A 25,240-nucleotide genomic window follows, 5' to 3' on the forward strand; every position below is an offset into this window, starting at 1 on the left:
AACTGGGACAAGAAGAACAAGAACAAGAACGAGAACTGGGACAAGAAGAACAAGAACAAGAACGAGAACTGGGACAAGAAGAACAAGAACGAGAACTGGGACAAAAAGAACAAGAACAAGAACGAGAAATGGGACAAGAACAAGAAGAAGAAGAACAAGAACGAGAACCGGAACAAGAACAAGAGGAACAAAAACAATAACTGGGACAAGAAGAAGAAGGAGAAGAAGAACAAGAACGAGAACTGGAACAAGAAGAAGAACAAGAACGAGAACTGGGACAAGAAGAAGAAGAACAAGAACGAGAACTGGAACAAGAAGAAGAAGAAAAAGAACGAGAACTGGAACAAGAAGAAGAAGAACAACAACAACAACGAGAACTGGGACAAGAAGAACAAGAACAAGAACAAGAACGAGAACTGGAAGAAGAACAACAACAACAAGAACGAGAACTGGAACAAGAAGAAGAAGAAGAACGAGAACTGGAACAAGAAGAAGAAGAACAAGAACGAGAACTGGAAGAAGAACAACAACAACAAGAACGAGAACTGGAACAAGAAGAAGAAGAAGAACGAGAACTGGGACAAGAAGAACAAGAACAAGAACGAGAACTGGAACAAGAAGAAGAAGAACAACAACAAGAACGAGAACTGGGACAAGAAGAACAAGAACAAGAACGAGAACTGGAAGAAGAAGAACAACAACAAGAACGAGAACTGGGACAAGAAGAAGAAGAACAACAACAACAACGAGAACTGGGACAAGAACAACAAGAACAAGAACGAGAACTGGAACAAGAAGAAGAAGAAGAACGAGAACTGGAACAAGAAGAAGAAGAACAAGAACGAGAACTGGAAGAAGAAGAACAACAACAAGAACGAGAACTGGAACAAGAAGAAGAAGAAGAACGAGAACTGGGACAAGAAGAAGAACAAGAACGAGAACTGGAACAAGAAGAAGAAGAACAACAACAACAACGAGAACTGGGACAAGAAGAACAAGAACAAGAACGAGAACTGGAAGAAGAAGAACAACAACAAGAACGAGAACTGGGACAAGAAGAAGAAGAACAACAACAACGAGAACTGGGACAAGAAGAACAAGAACAAGAACGAGAACTGGAAGAAGAAGAACAACAACAAGAACGAGAACTGGAACAAGAAGAAGAAGAAGAACAACAACAACGAGAACTGGGACAAGAACAAGAACAAGAACGAGAACTGGAAGAAGAAGAACAACAACAAGAACGAGAACTGGAAGAAGAAGAACAACAACAAGAACGAGAACTGGAACAAGAAGAAGAAGAACAACAACAACAACGAGAACTGGGACAAGAAGAACAAGAACAAGAACGAGAACTGGAAGAAGAAGAACAACAACAAGAACGAGAACTGGAACAAGAAGAAGAAGAAGAACAACAACAACGAGAACTGGGACAAGAACAAGAACAAGAACGAGAACTGGAAGAAGAAGAACAACAACAAGAACGAGAACTGGAACAAGAAGAAGAAGAACAACAACAACAACGAGAACTGGGACAAGAACAAGAACAAGAACGAGAACTGGAAGAAGAAGAACAACAACAAGAACGAGAACTGGAACAAGAAGAAGAAGAAGAACAACAACAACGAGAACTGGGACAAGAAGAACAAGAACAAGAACGAGAACTGGAAGAAGAAGAACAACAACAAGAACGAGAACTGGAACAAGAAGAAGAAGAAGAACAACAACAACAAGAACGAGAACTGGGACAAGAACAAGAACAAGAACGAGAACTGGAAGAAGAAGAACAACAACAAGAACGAGAACTGGAACAAGAAGAAGAAGAAGAACAACAACAACAAGAACGAGAACAAGAACGAGAAGAAGAAGAAGAACAACAACAAGAACGAGAACTGGAACAAGAAGAAGAAGAAGAGTAAGAAGAGCAACAACAACGAGAACTGGGACAAGAAGAAGAACAACAAGAACGAGAACTGGGACAAGAAGAACAAGAACAAGAACGAGAACTGGAAGAAGAAGAACAACAACAAGAACGAGAACTGGAACAAGAAGAAGAAGAACAACAACAACAACGAGAACTGGGACAAGAAGAACAAGAACAAGAACGAGAACTGGAAGAAGAAGAACAAGAACAAGAACGAGAACTGGAAGAAGAAGAACAAGAACAAGAACGAGAACTGGAAGAAGAAGAACAACAACAAGAACGAGAACTGGAACAAGAAGAAGAAGAAGAGTAAGAAGAGCAACAACAGCAGTTTCAACAACCGGATAAAACGATGGCAAAGAAGCAAAATAATTAAAACAGGTCAACAATTTAGTAGTAAATGAATAAAATGAAATAATGAATAAATGCAGTATCGTGTTTATAGATAAAATGTTGATAACTTATACATGAAGTGAATAAAATGAAATCAGTGAATACATATAAATATAAGCATGAACTATGATAAATTTATCCAGTTTATCTAATTGCATGAATGAATAGACAAGCAAAATGGCGTGCTAAACAACACAGATTTTATTTCATTACATTGTTTGAGACAGTAAACAGATGAGAGATCATTTGATTGATGTAACAATTATAATAGTGACTGTATGGTGAGTGACTGAATGATTGATCAAAAATTTAATGATTGATTTTGCAAAGAATATCAATATCATGCATGGAAACGTGACTGAATAATAACTATCAAACAGATAAACTGGATAGGGTGTGCAATGAATAAATTCAAGGAAACGTGGTGATGTGTTTGAAAAAACGTCAAAAGAAAATAAAGAAATAAACCGTATAAAACAACAAAAGCATGTTATATCTAGCTTTTGCCCCATTTTTTAAAAAGTAAACAAGAGAGGCAAGGCCTTCAAGACTCACTTGTGATACACTTTAAAAAAAAATCTAATCGTTAAAATGTGTTCTGTATTTGTAGACCACTTGGGCGAATGAACATAGTGAAAGCCCTGTACACTGAGAGTAAAACACACAAGCTTTTTATGTATTGAGTATACTTTCAAAATGTAATGTTTAAGATGAGAAAGATCAGTTTAAAGCAAATTAAGTCCCCTAGCATTAATTACAGAATAATTTCCCTTCTTTACCATCTGCACCAAAACGTTTGCAAAATAAATAAAACTTCCATGCTTAGCAAAAGAAGTTCCTGTTTGAACAAAAAATGATAATAATGACTGCTCTTGTTGTTGGGTCAGAATATCAGATCAAAGTGCCAAGTTTAGAGAATAAAAAAAAAAAAAAAAAAAAAAAAAAAACAGTAAATGCAGTTTGCATATAATTAGGCTTCATTTTCTATTTTTTGTGCCCACACCAGAGGTGCAATATTGTTTTAAACAAGATGACTGGAAAGAAATGAATTTTTCCTATTTTGATGCCTAATTTGGTGTCAACTGACAAAGTATTCGCAGAGAAAATGTCAATGTTAAAGTTTACCACAGACACACACACACAGACACACACACATACTTTGTTTACACAAGTGAGTAAAAAACAACAACAAAAAACAACCAACCAAACAAAAAAACCCAACCCCAAACAAAAACAAATTATCAGCGTCAGGATGACACTGACAGCACGTGACTTTCCAAATATGGAGCGTGATGAGTGATGCCTGGGGAGGTTTGTCTGTGTGTGAGCGACATGCCTCGCGACAGGTTTCAAGCGTCGGCGCGACAATGAAGCGAGGCATCAAAAACTGATGAGTGGCCGACGCTGACGCCCTGTGGGCGATGGGTTAGGGTTAAGGATTAAGGGTCAGGGTTAAGGGTTAAGGGTTCGGTTAGCGTTAGGGGTAGGGTTAGGGTTAAGGATTAGGGTCACCGGTGTGCTTCACCACCACCAAAACTGGCGGCGCTAGGGTAACAATTGTTGTCATCAGTGTAACATTGTATTGTCTCCTTGGTGAGTTTATACTGTTATTATAGTACGCTGTCGCCATTGGAAGTTACCCCAACGACATTTTTGTCGTTTCATTGCGCAGCGAGGCCCCCGGGGGTCCGCCTGGACGTAAGAATCCTAACCATCCCCTGTGACCCTTCACTATTTGAGGGTTTTTTTAAAACTTGGTATTAATGTGGGGTTTTTTTTTTGGTATTAAATAGTGTTAAAATGTGTTATTGTTTTTTATGTTGTGTTATGTGGGCAAGTTTATGAAAATAGGCTGTTTGCCTCCTCCGCTCGGGTGCATGTCGGCAGTTGGGTCGTGACGGCCATTGGACCGAATTCACAATAATTATTAGTAAAAGTGTCGGTGTTTATTGTGTGAAAGTTTTCTTAATTTTGCTATTTCTAGTTAGCGTGAGTGTGTATAATATTTATATAATCACCACGCGTAAGGGAAAAAAAGTTTCCTGCAAGGTTTTTGACTGGGTGTGTGTGCGCTCGCCGTGTCTGGGTGTTGTGTTATCTGTGCAGATTATGGAAATTGGGCTGTGTTTGCTTTTAACCGTCGGCAGTGGTGGGGTAGTGACGGCCGCTGGCCGTAATTTAAACACTGTTGGTGAAGTCGGGGGAAGTCGGGGGTGGGGGTGGGGGGGGTGTTTGTTGTGTGAACATTATGCTACTTTACTATTGCGAGTGTATGTAAATTAACACCACGACCGTGTATTGCTGTAAGGAATAGGTTGGGTTTTTTTTTACAGAGAGGGTATCTGACTTGTATGTTGTGTGTGAGAGAGTGATGACAGTGGAGGAGGAGGGAGGGTTTTTGTAAGTATTATGTGATCATATGAATTTGAGTGACAGAATTTGGATTTATGTGCGTCTGTATCTTATATGTGTTTATGCATTTGCATCAGTGAATACCTTTTTTTTTAATACGAATATATATCTATATATATATATATTTGCAAGTTAGGTACTGCCACACAGACGCGCACAAACACAGAAACACACACACACACACATACACATACACACACACACGCACACACACATACACACGTATAAATATCTCTTAAGTCATTTTTTGGTACAGATAATACATTTATTATCACAGTTTATTTTTTTTTAAAGAAAAACACTTTCAAACACCATAGCAAGAAAAAAAATATTCAAACCCACCCTCCAAAAAGAAAAGAAAACATGAATATGTAAGTGAATCAATCTAGGAATTATTATCATTTGAGGGTTTTTATGTTTGCAAACTTTAAAAAAAAAAAGAAAAAAAAATCAATGCTGCATCAATGGGCCATGCACGCACTTTATCTATTATTGTTTTGTCTTTTATTTGTGCAAATACATCATCAAAATCAGTAATTTTTTTTGCAAAATTCTAATAAGATCTGCAGGCACACATTTTTGTCGGCGATAAGCTCCTAAATATTTGAAGCTGGTCTGGGGTGAATTTATTTCTGTTGGGGACGTACATCTGAAAAACAAACAACAACGAACATATGTGCGCATATTTAATACATAAAGCGTACTTAAGGTTTATACAGTGAGAGAATTATTTTTAAAATTTACCTTTACGTAAAAAAAGCAAGATTTTGATCATATCAAAGCATATATAAGGTTATACAGTCAGAGAATTATTTCTAAAGACCATGTATTGGTGGAGTGCATAAAAGAAATTTAAGTAAAAATAGAAAAGCATTTACCGCTCGCAACACCCGCTCTTCCCTGATGTATTTTGGGGGCCACTCCTCAGCACAAACTGGTTTGAAAGGTTTCAGTCTTAAAGGCAATGGCAACCAAAGGTATTGAACAACGCCACCTCTTCCTGCTATACCAATCACTCGTCCTCAGTGTGATCGACTACGGACTTGGGCTAACAACACCGTCTCAAAGCAACCTCCTAAAATTAGAAAGACTACAAAATGAAGCTATGAGGCTGATCCTTGGAACAACAAAAGACACGCCCACAGAAACCATGCGATACCTGCTTGACCTTCCTTCAGTGCAGGCCAGAAACAAGTTAGAACAGGTCAAGACCTACTTCAAAGCATTAGAAAACCCTCAAAACCCACTGCATGACGCAGTCAAAGAACCAAAAGGCAGCCGTCTAGGGCGAGGAAGATCATGGATGGGGCAAGCAGAAGACACAATCCAGCTAGTATGCCGACTACAAGACCTGAAAGAAACAAAAGAATGGGAGAAAAACCCCGAAAACCTCAACCATCTATTCAACACAGCCATTTCACCCACTCTAGGAAGACATTGTCGGGAATGGCCAGAGGGCAAAACTGATGCGGAAGTGAAGCTACTCATAGAAGAAAACAGTAAAGAAGAGGACATCATCATATACACAGATGGCTCAGTCACCAAAGACCAATCCGGTTGGGGATTCACTGCGAAACAAAATGGAAAAACAGTTAGGGAAGAGAATGCTGCCTACAAAGTCACAACCTCCAGCCTAACGATGGAAGTTGAAGCTGTGACACATGCCCTCCAGTGGCTATCGTCCCTCCATACGCCCGGAAACCAACATGCCATGATTCTAACCGACTCAATGAACCTCATACAGAAAATTGAAAACGGAATGGGAAGCCCAGAGTGGCATAAGGCAATGCGCAACTTTCAGATAAAAAAACCTCACATGGTCATACTGCCCGGGACATGCAGTAGTTAAGGGAAATGAGCGAGCTGACAGACTTGCTGGTAACGCAACACCAACGAGCGGCCTACATCTAGGAAAATCGGAAATCCTCAGAAAAGTCAAAGAATATCAAAAAGAACAGGTACAAGGCCATCACACCATCGATCGCCTCAAAGAAATAAAAGCAGAGAGCGGGAGCGGCCGTAAGTCTAACATGAAAGGTAGAGCACGATGCTTTGCAAATCAAACAAATATCGGCATCATTTCCAAACCAACATTGCGCAAATTTCTTCAAAACGGAACAGAGTCTCTGTGGGCTTTTCCAAATACAGTAGACTGAGCAACACACTAGACGCCACATTCTTGGCATCAGAGATCTTTTCCCATCCCTCTTGCGGCCAATCATTGGCAGCCTCTGTGCGTGTGTGTATGTGTGTGTTTGTGTGTATGTGTGGGTCTGTGTTTTTGAGTGCGTTTGTGCATGCGTGAGAGTGTAAGTGTACACAAGTGTCAGGAGAGTTCTGTGCATGTGTGTGTGTGTGTGTGTGTGTGTGTGTGTGTGTTGTGTGTGTGTGTGTGTGTGTGTGAGGGGGAGGTGGGGGTGCAGGGAGGAGGTGAGATAGAGGATGAGGTATGCGAGTGTATGCATGCCTACACTGTGGGAGCATCAGGATATTGGAACGTATATATTATATATATATCTTTGTATATATGTGTGTGTGGGGTTGGGGGTGGGAGATATGGGCGTGTGTGTGTGTGCTTGTACAAGTAAGTGTTCATCTGTGTGTGTTTGTGTGTGTGTGTGTGTGTGTGTGTGTGTGCCATGGAAGCTGCGATACATAGACTAGAAACTCTGAGTGTGTGGAGGAGGGGGTAGAGGAGGTGCAGGGAAATTTGTGGTGTCTGTGTGTGTGTGTGTGTGTGTGTGTGTGTGTGTTGGAGCTCATGTACGTTTATATGTATTTGACTGTGCTTTCATATCTGTGAAACTGCGTTTTGGGGGCATATCTGTTATGCATGTGTGGGTGTATGTGTGAATGTGTGTCTTCATGTTTTATATTTATTTGCTTATTTATCATCATTTTTGTCTTATTTATTTAATTATTTATTTATTATTATTATTATCATTATTTTCATTACTACTACCGGTTTTTTTTTTTCATTTTTTTTTTTCATCATAATTATTATTTCTTTTGTAGCCGTGTACCGAGTGGTTACTCAAGGGGGTACGGCACAAAAGACTTAACTAAATATGATTAATTGAAGGATAGACAAGATCCCACGCACAGGCCAGGAACATATAGAGGCCAGTCACAAATGGGGTTTTCTAATGTTTTATTTACAATAGTTGTGCAGAGAAACTAAGAAGACATAAAGGAGAAGATGATGAGAAGAATAAAAGAGAAGAAGACAACTAGGAGAAGAACTAAGAAGAAGAACTAAGAACAAAGAGAAGATAAAAAGAGAAGACAGTGCAGCGATACGTAGCGAAGTGTCACTGTTGTGAGAACACACCCGACACACTGCCCGCGACACAGCAAGAGACAAAGAGAGCAGGTGCTGGCCGCGGCTGGCTCGGGTGTGGAAGTGACCACTCATCACCCGCTCGGCCAATTTATACAAATTAGGCGAACTACAAAGACAATCACGTGGGCTGCAAACCAAATCGTCACTAATCTGAAGAAATCTGATGAGAACTGTGCTTGTTACAAGGTGTTCAGTTACAGATTTCTAAATGATTCCTGAACCGATTTGCATCGGATAAGTTGCAAAAGAAAGAGCTCAACGCCTACTTTATAATGAGTGTAAAATGAAGTGTTGATTATTTAAGATGAATTTATAATCTTAATTTAAGTCACCTGAACAGGGTCAGTTTTAACGAGCTCGTCGCTGAAAATTACAAACTGCGTTAAATCAGTTTCACGTAGGCGAACATAAATGGAATAGATTTAAAGATGGAATTAAGACGATTCTGCCAGTATATAATACTAGTAGTTTACTGATCTGACAAAAGAGTTATTAATTAATTACTGTGGAACAGAAACACAAGTTTGCTCTCAGCCAATGACGTATCACGACTTGACACTGGTCGAGCAGTCAGCAGGTGGTCTGGCCAGGACAAAATGATGTAAGCAGAGTGACGTCACATATTCTGTGCAAGGGTTAGGAGAGAAAACGTCGTCTGCTCTGGCTTGTGCGTGAATAGTGTTGGAGCAAGCATAGCGCGCTTGGTCACACCTCCCCCCATCTTTTGAAATCCATCGTCCGCGATGGTTAATTAAAAGTAATTCTTGTGAGCAGACTTAGCTGGGCATCAAACAAGAATTGTTGGGCAGGTAAGGGAGATAATTTTGCTGATAACTGATAGCTAAGTGAATGTGAAATGACTGCAACATTCTTAGGAAGAATACCCTACTTCTATATTCAAAGTGGCTTTAGCCAGGTTAAGTTATGAGTTTGGACTTAGTCGAATGCATCCTAACTTAACTTTGAAGAGTTTGCTATAGAGAAGGGGTCCCAATTTGGTAAATACACTATGAAGATGGAAAGCATTCATTTATGTGCCTATCAGTCTATCATATCACTGTCAGACGCACATATAAACAGGCATACATGTATAAAAGCATAGATTATAAACATGAATTATGTGAGCATGTTCATAGACATACTTTGCATTGCCAAGACCTTGTGACCAGCTAGATCACAGGTTAAGTTAAGCAAGAAGAAAAGAAAAAAACATAAAACATGAATTATGCAGAAATATCTGAAAATGAAAACAAAATTACAGCATGAACAGGAACATGAAAAACAAAATCAGCATTGCCTCAGTTCAGCAAGAATGAAAAAAAAAAAGAAACACGAGTGGGGTTTTTTTCTGAATGTCTCACTGTCCTGGCTGTTAAATGTTCTTTTTACAAATATTCTCACCAGTCTTATCACAAACTCAGTGGTGCCCTGGATGCCAGTCGTGTGGATCTCCTAGGGGCAGGATCTGGTGGTAGTGGAGGTGGCTCTGGTGCAGCTTGCTGGGTTGGTGTCCTGGGTCTTGGTATGGGCCTGGTCAGCCACACACCACTGTCAGTGTCAGTGTCAGTCACTTTGTCACCCTGGTGGTGCAGTGGGACTGGGTCTGTAGGCGTGATAGAGGGTGGTTGTTGGCTGGACCTCTGCGGTGCGGGGCTGATGACAGGTGGGGACAAGTGTGGGACGACAGCATCAGGTGTGGTGCTGTGGCGCCTCCGTCGTCTGCGTCTCCTGCGTCGCTGGTTTGGAGCTGGTGCAGTTGGCGTCGGTCCAGGTTGCCCAGTGTGTGTGTCAGTGACACACTGGTTGTGGGCTGGAACTGGAGGCTGGTGGTCAGCATTCTGTTGCCTGGCCTTGTAGCGTCGCTTGTGGCGACACTGGTGCTCTGTGTGGCCAGACCTCTCACACCAGACACAGTGTTGAAGATGAAGTGTGGGTTTTGAAGGATGTGGGCTGTGTGCTGGCATGGGTGACTGCAGCTGATGTCGCAGGCTGGCGTTCTCAGCTGCGAGTGTGGCCAGCTGGGACTGTAGGCGGACAACAGTGGTGTTGTCTACGCCAGGGCAGATGTTGTAGGTGTGGCTGTCCTCCCGCAGCCATCGCAGGGCCTCCTTCTTCGCTGCCTCGAAGGTGGTGTCAGGGTGGTAGCGGATGAGGCGCCTGACATCACGCTTCAGTGTGGCTGGCTGAAGGCCTCTGGCGAAAGCGTCGCGGAGGATGGTCGCTGGCACCTGCATTACCCCATCTTCGGCCTTGTTGACCTTGGTCCATAGGTGCCGAAGATGGGATGCGTAGTCGATCACTGTCTCCTTGGGCTGCTGCTGTCTGTTGAAGAACGCAGTGGCAAGGTCGGTGGCGTCTTGCTGCTCTCCCCAGTTCTCCTCGATGATGTGAAGGATCTTGGCTGGGGTGTCCACTTCAGTTGCTGGCAGCCTGATGATGGGAGTTTGGGCAGGAAGTCAGTTGAAGCCATCTTGATGTGGGCGACGTTTCTTGTTGTGGACTTGACGTACCTGCTGCACTGTCTTCTCTCTTCTCCTATGTTAGATTATCCCTATGTGACTGTTAGTACAACCTCTTGTCCCTGTACGATCCTAGCTCACAGTGCCAAGTATGTAATAGAGATTGCTTGGCTATGAGCTTTGATTTATTAAGAGATATAGAGAACTAGCACATCCTTGCTCACAGCACCAAGTTGTAACAAGGTACACTTGGTGGTCAAGGGCTGTGGTTTTGGGATGGATTGAATTTGGATAAAATAATTGAAACCTTAAAGGGAATAATTGGACTATTTTATAATGGATCTTTATCCTGTCGGCGACGCCACTTTTGTAGCCGTGTACCGAGTGGTTACTCAAGGGGGTACGGCACAAAAGACTTAACTAAATATGATTAATTGAAGGATAGACAAGATCCCACGCACAGGCCAGGAACATATAGAGGCCAGTCACAAATGGGGTTTTCTAATGTTTTATTTACAATAGTTGTGCAGAGAAACTAAGAAGACATAAAGGAGAAGATGATGAGAAGAATAAAAGAGAAGAAGACAACTAGGAGAAGAACTAAGAAGAAGAACTAAGAACTAAGAGAAGATAAAAAGAGAAGACAGTGCAGCGATACGTAGCGAAGTGTCACTGTTGTGAGAACACACCCGACACACTGCCCGCGGCACAGCAAGAGACAAAGAGAGCAGGTGCTGGCCGCGGCTGGCTCGGGTGTGGAAGTGACCACTCATCACCCGCTCGGCCAATTTATACAAATTAGGCGAACTACAAAGACAATCACGTGGGCTGCAAACCAAATCGTCACTAATCTGAAGAAATCTGATGAGAACTGTGCTTGTTACAAGGTGTTCAGTTACAGATTTCTAAATGATTCCTGAACCGATTTGCATCGGATAAGTTGCAAAAGAAAGAGCTCAACGCCTACTTTATAATGAGTGTAAAATGAAGTGTTGATTATTTAAGATGAATTTATAATCTTAATTTAAGTCACCTGAACAGGGTCAGTTTTAACGAGCTCGTCGCTGAAAATTACAAACTGCGTTAAATCAGTTTCACGTAGGCGAACATAAATGGAATAGATATAAAGATGGAATTAAGACGATTCTGCCAGTATATAATACTAGTAGTTTACTGATCTGACAAAAGAGTTATTAATTAATTACTGTGGAACAGAAACACAAGTTTGCTCTCAGCCAATGACGTATCACGACTTGACACTGGTCGAGCAGTCAGCAGGTGGTCTGGCCAGGACAAAATGATGTAAGCAGAGTGACGTCACATATTCTGTGCAAGGGTTAGGAGAGAAAACGTCGTCTGCTCTGGCTTGTGCGTGAATAGTGTTGGAGCAAGCATAGCGCGCTTGGTCACAATTTATTTATGTATGTACGCTTATATATATATATATATATATATTTTTTTTTTTTTTTTTTTTTTTTCTCAAGGCCTGACTAAGCGCGTTGGGTTACGCTGCTGGTCAGGCATCTGCTTGGCAGATGTGGTGTAGCGTATATGGATTTGTCCGAACGCAGTGACGCCTCCTTGAGCTACTGATACTGATACTGATACTGAGGAGTGTCCCCATGGATTCTGAAAACAAATAACAAAAAAATATATCAATTAGACAAGTTTTCAATGATGCATATACAGTGCTTTTTCTTCCATCCCCCCTCCCTTTGTCCGGCAACAAAACATTAGTATTTTTTTTTCCTCCCGTGTGTCTGTCAAGGATTACAAGGATTCGTACTGCTGGTATCGCTGAAGAGTTTTGTCCCTTAGACCAGTCACTATTAGCAACTGACTGAGAGTTTTGGTGTGAACACGTTGGTTCCAAATATAAAAAAACAAGAGAGGCAAGGCCTTCAAGACTCACTTGTGATACACTGGGGAAAAAAATCCAAGCTTTTTATGTATTGTGTGTGACCAAGCGCTATGCTTGCTCCAATATTTGCCTCACGCACAAGCTGTATTAGCTTGCCTCACGCACAAGCTGTATGAGCAGACGACGTTTTCCCTCCTAACCCCTGCACAGAATGTGTGACGTCACTCCGCTTACATCATTTTGTCCTCGCCAGACCACCTGCTGACGGCTCGACCAGTGTCGCGTTGCGGTACGTCATTGGCTGAGAAGAAACTTGTGTTTCTGTTCCACCGTAATCAATTAATAACTCTTTTGTCAGATCAGTAAACTACAAGTGTTATATACTGGCAGAATCGTCGCAATTCCATCTTTAAGTCTGTTCCATTTATGTTTGCCTACGTTGAACTTATTTAACGCAGTTTGTAATTTTCAGTGACGAGCTCGTTAAAACTGACCCTGTTCAGGTGACTTAAATTAAGATTATAAAGTCATCTTAAATAACCAACACTTCATTTTATACTCATTATAAAGTAGGTGTTGAGCTCTTTCTTTTGCAACTTATCCGACGTAAATCGGTTCAGGAATCATTTAGAAATCTGTGACTGAACACCTTTAAACAAACACAGTTGTCATCGGATTTTCCGTGATTAGTGACGATCTGCTTGCAGCACACGTGACGGACTTTGCGGTCCGCTAAACTTGCATAAATTGGCACAGTGAGTGATGAGTTTACACAACCCCACCCGCTAAAACAAAAACAACCCCCTCACCATCAAACGCATACAACCCCAGTGACACACACATACAACCCTCTCACCACCAAATACATACAACCCCAACCACACAAACAAATACCCGCATCAAAACAACTCCAACTGAACAAACTTGACCTTAAAGGTGTAGACGCCAATAGGTCGTTAAACTCCAATAGACGGTGATGAGTGGTCATTTCATACCTGGTCAGTCATCTGACCAGAGCCTGCTCTCTCTCTCTCTCTCTCTTGCTGTGTTGCAGGCAGTGTGTCGTGTGTGTTCTCACAACGGCTAACACCTCGCTACGTATCACTGTAAGTACTAGTGTGTAGAATGTGTTGATTTGTAAATTGTATTATTCGACAAAGTACTTGTGTTCATATGAGTATGTTCAGTTATTGCTTTTTTCAGTTATTGCTTTGACATGTTAGTCACAGCTCGGCTATGATTGATCTAAATAATTGCCATGCCGTCATATGCTTGGAGCAGTGTTCCATTTGATTCTTCTTAACGTCACAGTCAGTGACGTCCCTGTACACAGATAGTTTGTTCCAGAATGTTCTAGTGAGTGCATAAAGTTCATTCACCACTTAATGGTTAAGCCATGATGGTTCTTCACTTACTATCTGGTCTATCAGTTTGCCAGTATTATATCTAATCCACCGATTCTCTATCTTGTTTGTTATTCAGGTATTATCTTTCATGCTAATATCAGTTGTACTGCTACAGTGTGCTCAGTACTCGTTAAGATGTGTGTAGTATTCTGCTGTTGTGATTACAAGATAGTGTTTGATTAATATCAGTTATTGGTTAAAACCACCTGATATGTGTCAGTCTGTTAATTGTAAATTAGTTATCATGCCCTCTCCTATACAGCTTACTCCAGTATAGTGCAACATGATAAACTGATTCATTTGAGTCACTTTGACACAGTATAAGCTTTACCTAATCTATACTGTCAGTGTACTTTCACCAGGTCAGCATCGCTTCAATCACTTTAACTGCACTATTCAAATGTATTAGGAATGTCATTTGATGTCAGCGTTTGATCTTCACACATTTGCATTATGTTGTTGCGTATCCCAAACCCGAGTGAATAGTCTTTCCATGTGATATGTATACATGCGCTTTATTATTCACTTGTGCTGACATGTTGTGCTAATGATATTTGTTTGTGTCATTCCAGGCACTGTCTTCTTCTCTTTTTATCTTCTCATCATCTTCTCCTCTATGTCTTCTTAGTCTTCTCTTTTTATCTTCTCTTCTCTTCTCTTCTCATTGTCTTCTCTTTTTATCTCTTCTATTCTTTTCTCTTATGTTTTCTTCTCATCTAATAACTATTGTAAATAAAACAATAGAAAAACCCATTTGCGACTGGCCTCTATATGTTCCTGGCCTGTGCATGGGATCTTGTCTATCCTTTCATTCAATCAATCATTTAGTTAAGTCTTTTGTGCCGTACCCTATTAGAACCACTCGGTACACGGCTACATTGTGTATAATTTCAAAATGTAATGTTTAAGATGAGAAAAATCAGTTTAAAGCGAATTAAGTCCCCTAGCATTAATTACAGAGTAATTTCCCTTTTTTACAGCTGCACCAAAACGTTTGCAAAATAATAAAACTTCGATGCTTTGCAAAAGAAGTTTCTGTTTGAACAAGAAATGATAATAATGACTGCTCTTGTTGTTGGGTCAGAATATCAGATCAAAGTGCCAAGTTTAGAGAATACAAAAAATGTAAATATAACAGTAAATGCAGTTTGCATATAATTAGGCTTCATTTTTGTATTTTTTTTGTGCCCATCCCAGAGGTGCAATATTGTTTTAAACAAGATGACTGGAAAGAACTGAATTTTTCCTATTTTGATGCCTAATTTGGTGTCAACTGACAAAGTATTTGCAGAGAAAATGTCAATGTTAAAGTTTACCACCGACACACACACACACACACACACACACACAGACAACCGAACACCGGGTTAAAACATAGACTCACTTTGTTTACACAAGTGAGTCAAAAAAGGAGGAGAAAATGATAATTCATTAAATAAGCATGGTATACTTATACACAAACCCCCCCCTCCCCCCCCTCCCCACCCCTCCATAAAGAAAAGACTAATTTTACAATTTATGAAATATAAACAAGGAAGGCAGGATTAATAGAGAGGAAAAATAATCTCTTTTTTTTTTTTTGGAAGGGGAAAAAACTCACTCGACACCGGAGCGGGTGACTGTTTTCGAGGCGGTTGGACAGGTGTCTGTGAGGGCTCGGGCTGGTCGTCCATTGAGAAGGACTGGTTTAGTCCTGACGGCCCGGGCTGGTCGTCCATTGAGGACTGGTTTAGTCCTGACAGCCCGGGCTGGTCGTCCATTGAGAAGGACTGGTTTAGTCCTGACGGCCCGGGCTGGTCGTCCATTGAGAAGGACTGGTTTAGTCCTGACAGCCCGGGCTGGTCGTCCATTGAGGACTGGTTTAGTCCTGACAGCCCGGGCTCCTCTTCGACGGCCTGTAGACTTTGCACTGACAAAAAAACAACAACCTGAATCAAAACACTGTGTGTGTGTGTGTGTGTGTGTGTGTGTGTGTGTGTTAGATACTTTTTTTTAAATGATGTGCAGGTCACACTGCTAATTAATTTAACTTTTTAAACTAAAAAAAACAAACAAACAAACAAAGTAGTAAAGCTGTTTATAATTGTAAATATAACCAATTTATTTTGTTTCTTGTTTTTGGCCATACCTGCTCCAACAGCTCTCAGACCCTTGTACACAGTGCTGTGGTGTGTTTTGCCAGCATATGATTCCTTGTGTACGATGAGGCTGTGGAGCATGGCCTCTGAAATGGCGTTCTGTACCTCCGCCGGCGACTCCCGATGCTGAGGAGAGAAAACAAAAAACACATAGCCAGTTCGTAACCACACATACAACAATAACGAAAGGAAAAAAAACCTATGAGATAGATTTAAATAGTGAAAAAAAGTTAGGTCTCTTTTTTAGAGAGAGAGGTTACTCATGAAACCAAAACCGTCTTTTGGGCCTTTAGTAGATAAAAAGTCAGGTAAGTCAAGATACTTAAAAAATATAAAACAAATCACAATGCAAAATGAAAAAAAAAAAAAAAAAAAAAATTGATACAAATTTTTTAAAAGTACAGTATCGTCTTTAACACACAAAGTTGTATGTTAAGGCCAAAATATAAAGAAATTCCAACATAGTTATCGTATAGCTATGTGAAAAAATTATGCACAAGAAATGATATATACGTGGGGATAACTTACTGCAACAGCTACACTTTTTCGCATTTGTGTTGCTGTTGTATGTGTTAACTTTCGAAAAACATATGCAGCGTGGCTGGAACTGATTTGATTTCCTGTTGAGGTACAAAAAACCCACGGTGATTCCGCTGGTCGTTCGTCCAAGTATCTTGAACAAAGATAAAAAAAACAACAACAAACAAACCAGAAACAAAAAAATATTTAGTATCTAAAAGAAATATGTAATTTGGGGGAAGTAGGGGGGATTACAAAAGCATGAAAGGAAAAAAAAAAATAGATGGATTGTGAGTTACTTCCCTTCCGAGAACTTTAAGCTGGAGTAAAACAAACTGTTGTCAAAAAGCAAAGCAATAAACTACAGAAGATGTAAAAAAAAACAAAAAAAAAAAAACAACAAAAAAACAAAACAACAAAAAACAAAAAAAACCGTTTGTGACTGCTGTCTCTATGTTGCGTGTACGTGTGCGTGTGTGTCTTTCTTTTCTCTCTCTGACACTTTCTGTATGTTTATAAACAATGAATCAAGTTTATAAATGCAAAAACAGAAATAAAATGCTAAAAACAACCCTCCCGATATTTACCGCTGCAGGTGTGTAAATGCCAGCCGCTCCATAAATTTTCATGGTTTTGTGTGTTGTAACCTAAATAAAAAGAAAGCAAAGCGTTTTTTGTGTTTTTTTTGTTTTTTTTAAATTTTATGCAAAATCAAGCCATAAAAAAAACTGCAAACACATAGGTTCATATATCTTTATGCAACAACAAAAAAACAAACCCAAAACAAAACCAAAAAAAACAACAAAAAAACAACAACAAAAACTTATTTTTTTAAAATTAATAAATATTCAACAACTAGACTAACATCAATGCGGTAAAGGTTTTCATCCTCCTCCACACTTTTGGCGTTATCAAGCTGCTCTATGGTCATGTTTCTGATGGCTCCCAGCCGAGAGATGCGACCGTGAGTAGTGTTATGAGGACATCCCTGGCCTTAGTCTTGTCAGACCATGTGTCCTCACAGGCCACGGATGTCATAAGATGTTTGGTGGGGAAATCATTTTTTTTTATGTCCAATGCTATAATCAAACAGAAAAAAACCCAACAAATTAATGACAATATATTTTTAAAAAACATTAGTTATACCCCTTTCCTCCAACCCACATTTTAAAAATAACTCTTACTTTTCGTAAACTTTGTACTTTAGTAGGGGTTTGGATAATTTTTTTATATACCACAAACTATGTATACTTGTTTTTCACTCATATTTTATGAACTATCTTAAATAACAGTGACTTGTACCTAAACATAAAATATGTGTTTAGATAAAACACTAAACCCCCCTGTGTATATGTCTGTCTCTTTTAAAAAAACCCATTTTATTGGTTATAAAATTACAATGTAAATAAGTAGTAGTAGTGTACTTACGTCTGGTCTCCGTGTTTATCGCAATTGCACGCATTTTTTTGGATGCTCGGAACTGCACCATCGCAGCTTTTACACGAGCGTGCAAATTCTGCACCTCTGAGGCCAAGTTGTGTTTTTGTAAATAAAACTGCTGGGCCTCAGTCAGCCACTTTAAGAAAGTCTGCACACATGATTTTCAGACAACGTTAAAAGACAATTTTTTTTATTTACATTATTTTTGGTGTTGTTTTTTGTATGTGTTATATTACTTAAAAAAAATAATCCCCCCACCAACATCAATTTAACATCATAAAAGTGACAAATAAAAAAAAAAGAACTTTACATTGAAAGCCAATAGTTTGTTGTATTGGCTTGACGCAACCCCGTTGCCTTCTTTTTGTAGAATTTTCTTCATAGGAGTTAAAACCATCACCATGAAAACTGTGGATGCGCGATTGTCGTCATCGTCGGGAATCTAAACATACATACAACAAAAAAAACACAGACCATAAGTTTTTTTAATTTTTTATAAACAATAAAATCATATGGCTTATGTACATGTTAAAAAAAAAACTACCCCCCCCCCCCCCCCCCCCCGAAAAAAAAGGGTTTTTTTGTGTTTTTTTTTAGTAAAAACTAATATTACCTTAAAAATCACCTCCAGATTTGCAGACCTGTTTAACGCCAGCAGACAGCCCATGATGGAATTTCTTTTTTTTTTTATTATTATTTATTTTTTATTATTGTGTTAAAGAGCTTTCTTGAAAAGTGCGTCGGAATTTTATAAAATCTTCTAAAACTTGTCCTGTAACAAAAAAACACATGTTTGATACAACAAAAGAGTCCCTAATTTTTGTGTGTGTCTGTGTGTGCTATAAGTCGTACGCGTACAAAAAAAAAATCACTCTTTTATACAAACATCACTTTAAACAGTAAGTGAGAGAGTTACAAAAAAAAAAGACCAGAGAGAGAGACAGGGAATGGGAATAAGAGCCTGTGATTAGGGTTTTTTTTTCATAGACTATTTCTACAATAATAATGAGCTACGACTTACTTTGAGGATGTTGAGCAGGGATACAATCAATTTCTTGCTCTGGTCCGTTTCGTTCTGTAATCATATAAACATGTGTTAGCTAGCTAGCCATGGATAAAAAAAAAAAGTTAACAACGTCTACAAACATCTGAAAGTCTTTTTTTTTTTTTTTTTTTAAACATTTTTATCAAATAATAATAAAAAAAACATCCTTACAAAAAAAAAGAGCATGTTCATATGTTTTTACAAAGTATTTCTTACTTGTACGTTTCATCAGTTGTTCCCATTGCTCTGAACTTCGGTCAACCTTTTCAACATTTTCTAGATGTCTTCCCAGGTTGATCACCATTCTTTGACAGAGAGGACATTGCACCCTCTGTCAACAAAAAATATTAGTTTAAAAGAATTAAACAAATAATATATAATTATATATATAAATTGTGCTAAAAAAAAAAAAAAAAAAAAAAAAAATATATATATATATATATATATATATATATACACAGAGATATATAACATATAAAAATGAAAGAAAAAAAGTACCTATTTACCTTTCGTTTTGTTTGTATATAATTTATCATCATAACGAATTCCTCTTGCTTCGATTGCGTCCACCTTGTGCACGGCAACCATGTGTCGTGCTCTGTTGGTAAATGCCTTGCCGCATATTTTACAGGGATATCTACACACACACACACACACACAAAAAAAAGACAATCGGTTTACTGTTTGTATACTGTTTACAATTAATCCCAAAAAATAGTAGATTGTCAAATGTTAGTGTCTGTTCATATCCGAGTGTGATATAAAAGAAAATAAAGAGATTTGGAGAACACACGTACATACAAATCAAAAAAGTTTTTGTATATTTAGTTTTCATACACAGACGAACATGACAGCATCATTTCATCCTCATCCCGATATGTTTAAACGACCTCATCACAAATCGGATCGGATTTCAACCGGACTACTTGTAACGGGAATGGAATAAACGACTTTGGAGAAAAGGACATGGGGGTAAAACGGTCCAATATATATGTTGTTTTTTATTTTCCCATGTCCCTGCAAGAAGATTTTTCCCCAGCAACAAAAGGTATTTATGTAATCTGCTTATAACCGCATTACCAGACACTCTAGAGACGTTAAAACTGACAAACATTCCAGCCAAGGTCTAGTTTTTTTTTGTTTTTTTTAAATTTTATTTTGTGTTGTTTGTCATTTCTTTGTTCTTTATTTACTCGGTTTTTTTTTAATGTTGGGGGGGAAGGGACAGAGAGAGAGAGAGAGAGAGAGAGAGAGAGAGAGAGAAATGGGTAGTTCGTATCTTCCAGACTTAAAAACTTTAAATACAAATCCATGCGACTTGCGAGCTTGGGGAACTTTCCGGCAGAGTTGGACGTGTCTCGGATCAAGCTGGCAGTATCAATGACAAGGGCAGGGTGAAATGTTATAGCTGCTCCATAGTCCATTCGGACTGGAAAAAAGGAGACAAACCGCTGGAAGTGCACAAACGCATATCGCCCGAGTGTCAGCACGTGTTAGAGGTGTGGTCTTCTTCTTCCGACAGCACGCCGACTCTCCGACCGGGACAGCAGGAACAACAAGAGTTTAAAAATGAGTTGGAATGTGATGCTGAACCTCAATACCCTCCAGTCTCTGGTCCTCCTGCTTCCACCTCTGCTTCTTCCTCCCCCAGTTCAACCGCTGTATCTTCCAGACCCAATGTTTTACAGGGATCTTCATCAGCGAATATCGCTGTACCTTCCAGACCCAATGTTTCACAGGGATCTTCATCAGCGAATATCGCTGTACCTTCCAGACCCAATGTTTTACAGGGATCTTCATCAGCAAATATCGCTGTACCTTCCAGACCCAATGTTTCACAGGGATCTTCATCAACGAATATCGCTACTAGATCCACCAAACCCAGTATGTTTCCCACCAGACCCAGTATGTTTCATAGACTAGACTTGGAGTTGGCTGTCTATCCAATGTTTTTGCAAAAAGAGGCAAGACTGCGAAGTTTCAAACAGTGGGACGAAGAGAGGTGTCCACCGTTGATGGAAATTGTAAATTCCGGGATGTTCTACGCAGGTAAGACAAGTCATTTTTTTCCTTTGTCTTTGTTTTTACTTAAAAAAAAAAAAAAAAAAAAAAAAAAAAATATATATATATATATATATATATATATCGGTTTGTTCAGATATGCTTTTGTTTCTGGTTTAATAACAGGTTACGCAGACTGTGTGAGGTGCTTTTATTGCGGAATTGGCATGAAAAATTGGGGCCCCGAAGACGACATTTGGGAGTCACACGCGATATGGAGGGGCGAGTGCGAATACCTGAGATGTGTAAAAGGGGAAACGTTCGTCCAGAACGTCTTGGCGGGAAGGGACCCGGCGCTCGGCCGCACAGAATTCAACTCCGGATTGAACAGGAGTGACGGGGGCCCCAACAACACCACTGCGAACGGTGGCTCAACCGGCACTTGCAGTGGGTCCAGCGACGCACGTGGAAATAACACTACGTCCGGCGGTGGGAGTTCCAACAACAACGGAGAAGGTCAGTTGTTATTATTATTTTTTAAACAAACAATTTTTAAGCTCTTTTTTTGTTTTGTTTTTTTACTTAATTTTTTTCTTCTACAGCAAATACCAACGAGGTCGTCGCCGCCACAGTAAACACCAACGAGGTTGCCGCTACCACAACCAACGAGACCACCGCTACCACAACCAACGAGACCACCGCTACCACAACCAACGAGGCCACCGCTGCCACAACCAACGAGACCACCGCTGCCACAACCAACGAGACCACCGCTGCCACAACCAACGAGACCACCACAACCAACGAGACCACCACAACCAACGAGACCACCACAACCAACGAGGCCACCACAACCAACGAGACCACCGCTATCACAACCAACGAGGCCCTCGCCGCCACAGTAGTCCGGCCAAAAAACAAAAATGTCGAGAAGATGTTCAAGTGCATGATCTGCAAAAATGCCAAAAGGGAACTCTTGTTTCTCCCTTGCGGTCACATGTCCATGTGTTCTCCATGCGGCGCTAGAGCTAACAAATGTCCTATGTGCTAACAAATGTCCTATGTGCTAACAGCATATTAAAGCTCTTGTTACAGTGTATTGCTAGAGCTAGAGTGTTGATGAGAGAACAATATATTGCTAGAGTGTTGATGAAAGAAGAGAGAGTGAGTTGCTCAACATTTTTTTTTTTTTAAGGGGACTTGTATAATTTACTTAATTTTTTGTTTGTTTGTTTGCTTCTGTTTTCAGATGGAAATCAAACCAAAGAACGGTTAATACTCAGACTTTTCCAGTACATTAGGTTTTCCCTCGAAACGCAAGGGAGTGTCAACCTGAACACTACTTTTGAATTTGCAAAAACAAACATTAAAAAAAAAGAAAAAAAAGCAAACGACGCAGACATCATGCTGCATTTATGGGCCTTTTAAGGCAAACTTAAATATCATTGAAGAAGAACTGGTTCGTAAAAGCTGAGCCATCTCCATTCCGCCCTCCACTTTCTGCCCTATATAAATCTACAAAGGAATCAACCATCTGCCTTCTCCCGCCCTCGCCCTTCACTGAGGAATAACAAAGACTTTTTTTGTTAACCAGTTTTTTTTAATTTTTATATTATCTGTAAAAGGAGAGTATGTACATGCCTTATTTTTACGGAGAATGTTTTGACTATATATTTGTTTTAATTCTGGTATATATGTGTAAGAGAGAATTTATATTCATGTCTATATTGTAATGTGCTTCTTTTTTTATGTTGGGAAAAGGGATGCGGAGGAAAAAAAAAGTGGACATCATAAAGCAGAGGGCAACCATTTGCAAAACTATAAATTAAATTGTATGATCTGTGATTTTTTTTATTTTGTGGACTGACGAACGATTTTGTGGACGAACGAATCACGCACGTACACGACAATATCTACAGTGTTTTCTCCTCAAGACAAACTGAGTAGTGTTGACAAACACGGCGCTGCATATCACTTATGTGTAACATCAAAATCATTATACATAACATTATTAAAACCGACCAACAAATATTCAAACCTTTTTGTAGGTTTTGAAGCAGCACCGTCTGTCTGTCTGTTCTCCTCCATTGACACTTCACTATCCATTTTTTTCCAATCAAAAGAAAAAAGGATACACCACAGTCGTCTCTTTTAAACACTATGCAGCAGGTAGCATATCATCAGTGATACAAACAAATGTACTCAGTCTAGCAAAACACATATGCTCGATCATTGATGTGAACTTTACTCCACTTCCACTGTTTCAAAAACAAACCAAACTAATAACAAGAGACGCAAGGCCTTCAAGACTCACTTGTGATACACTTTAAAAAAAAATCCAAGCTTTTTATGTATTGAGTATAATTTCAAAATGTAATGTTCAAGATGAGAAAGATCAGTTTAAAGCAAATTAAGTCCCCTAGCATTAATTACAAAGTAATTTCCCTTTTTTACTAACTGCACCAAAACGTTTGCAAAATAAATAAAACTTCCATGCTTGGCAAAAGAAGTTCCTGTTTGAACAAAAAATGATAATAATGACTGCTCTTGTTGTTGGGTCAGAATATAAGATCAAAGTGTCAAGTTTAGAGAATACAAAAAATATAAATATAACAGTAAATGCAGTTTGCATATAATTAGGCTTCATTTTTTATTTTTTTTGTGCCCATCCCAGAGGTGCAATATTGTTTTAAACAAGATGACTGGAAAAAACTGAATTTTTCCTATTTTGATGCCTAATTTGGTGTCAACTGACAAAGTATTTGCGGAGAAAATGTCAGTGTTAAAGTTTACCACGGACACACAGACACACAGACACACACACACACACAGACAACCGAACACCGGGTTAAAACATAGAATCACTTTGTTTATACAAGTGAGTCAAAAATGTTATTCTGAAATCTGCTCACAAATAAAAATCCCTCAACACTTAAAAAAACAACAACAACAAGAAAAGAACAAAACATCCACATATGCACACACACACACACACACACACACCGCGCGCATGTGTGCCGCGGGGCAATATTAACAATTTTGCCCGTCGACTCTTCTATGTTGAAATCGGAATCACTGTGTACCCAAATGGATATACCCTTTGGACCGAAAAGTTGGTCACCTTTCTGGTTTGACATTCTTATATTATACTTAACATTTTTGCCCGTCTGCAGTACAAAACACACGTGAAAAAACTACGAAACGGGCAAAAATGTTACTTAGATATATAGAGAATTGTCTACTATAATTGACGATTTTAAACTTGGCCCGATATAAAGGTGTCTAAAAAGGGATGCTTTTTTGGGCATTCCATGCACCTGGCACGGGGCTTGGAAAGAATGGGGGATACGCAAAGTGAAGGAGAAAATGTCACGGACGGGTATTTTCGATTTCGCCCGTCTGAATTATTTGTAAACGGTCATGCGCAATTCCGATGGCAAGAGGTAAGCGCGCAAGACTGAGTTGTGCACTTCGAAACTGTAAACGGCGGAATGAAGTGTGGTGTCCCGGTCGCGCTAGGCTGAAAACGAAAGTGTAGGACGACACAAGGGTTTGCGATTGTACTTACCGATACATGATTCCACATGTTTTGCACAGAGCCCCCCACACACTTTGACGGAATGAAGTTGTCAGTGTACACGCACCAAACTACGGAATGAAGTCAGTTGTCAGTGCCTACACACACAATCCCGGAATGAACTTGAGTGTTCACGCACATCATCATCGGTTACAAAATGAAATTGTCAGCCCCGGCGACTATTCGGACACACAAACACGGAATGAAGTTGTCACTGTACACTGACACACAGACACATGCTGAAGGAATGTTGTAATTGTACATGCACGACCTGTCCCTGGTCTGCCGAAGTGGATGTGCACGAAGGGGACGTAGGAAAGAGGTCACTGTGCACAATCTTGTACTTGAAGTGAAGACGGAATGAACTGCACCGTGCTTCGCGGGAGGAACCAGAGTGGAGGACTAGACAATGGGTTCAGAACGTAACATGAACAAGTCTGTGCGTATGGAAAAATGGCCATCTGTGCAGCTAATTATTTTGTCTCGTCCTCAGTTCTCCACGGAAAGCCAGGAGCATACTGACATGCAACACAGGACACAGCACACACGTACGTGACACGTGCTGTCGAGGAAAGAAGCTGTCTGACACACACCACGGGCAATCACGGAATGAAGTTCACACACACACACACACACACACACACACACACGAGCGCGCGCACGCGCGCGAAATCGCTGACTTGAACATTCACAGCCGGCGCAAGCATCACGAGAAAGGGACG

At 39.8% G+C, this 25,240-nt stretch overlaps 1 protein-coding gene across 1 annotated transcript in view; it reads left to right on the forward strand.

Annotated features, from left to right (window-relative positions):
- LOC143297716 (uncharacterized) overlaps positions 1–21,992 on the forward strand; it is a 49,740-nt gene extending 27,748 nt beyond the window's left edge. Inside the window, exons 2-3 of the mRNA XM_076610135.1 lie at positions 21,128–21,457; positions 21,544–21,992. Of these exons, the coding sequence (XP_076466250.1) occupies positions 21,128–21,457; positions 21,544–21,992 (779 nt within the window). The remainder of the gene's footprint in view (positions 1–21,127; positions 21,458–21,543) is intronic.
- The last annotated feature ends 3,248 nt before the right edge of the window (positions 21,993–25,240 follow it).

This window comes from Babylonia areolata, chromosome 23, assembly GCF_041734735.1.
Source record: "Babylonia areolata isolate BAREFJ2019XMU chromosome 23, ASM4173473v1, whole genome shotgun sequence".
NCBI classification, from domain to species: Eukaryota; Metazoa; Mollusca; class Gastropoda; order Neogastropoda; family Buccinidae; genus Babylonia; species Babylonia areolata.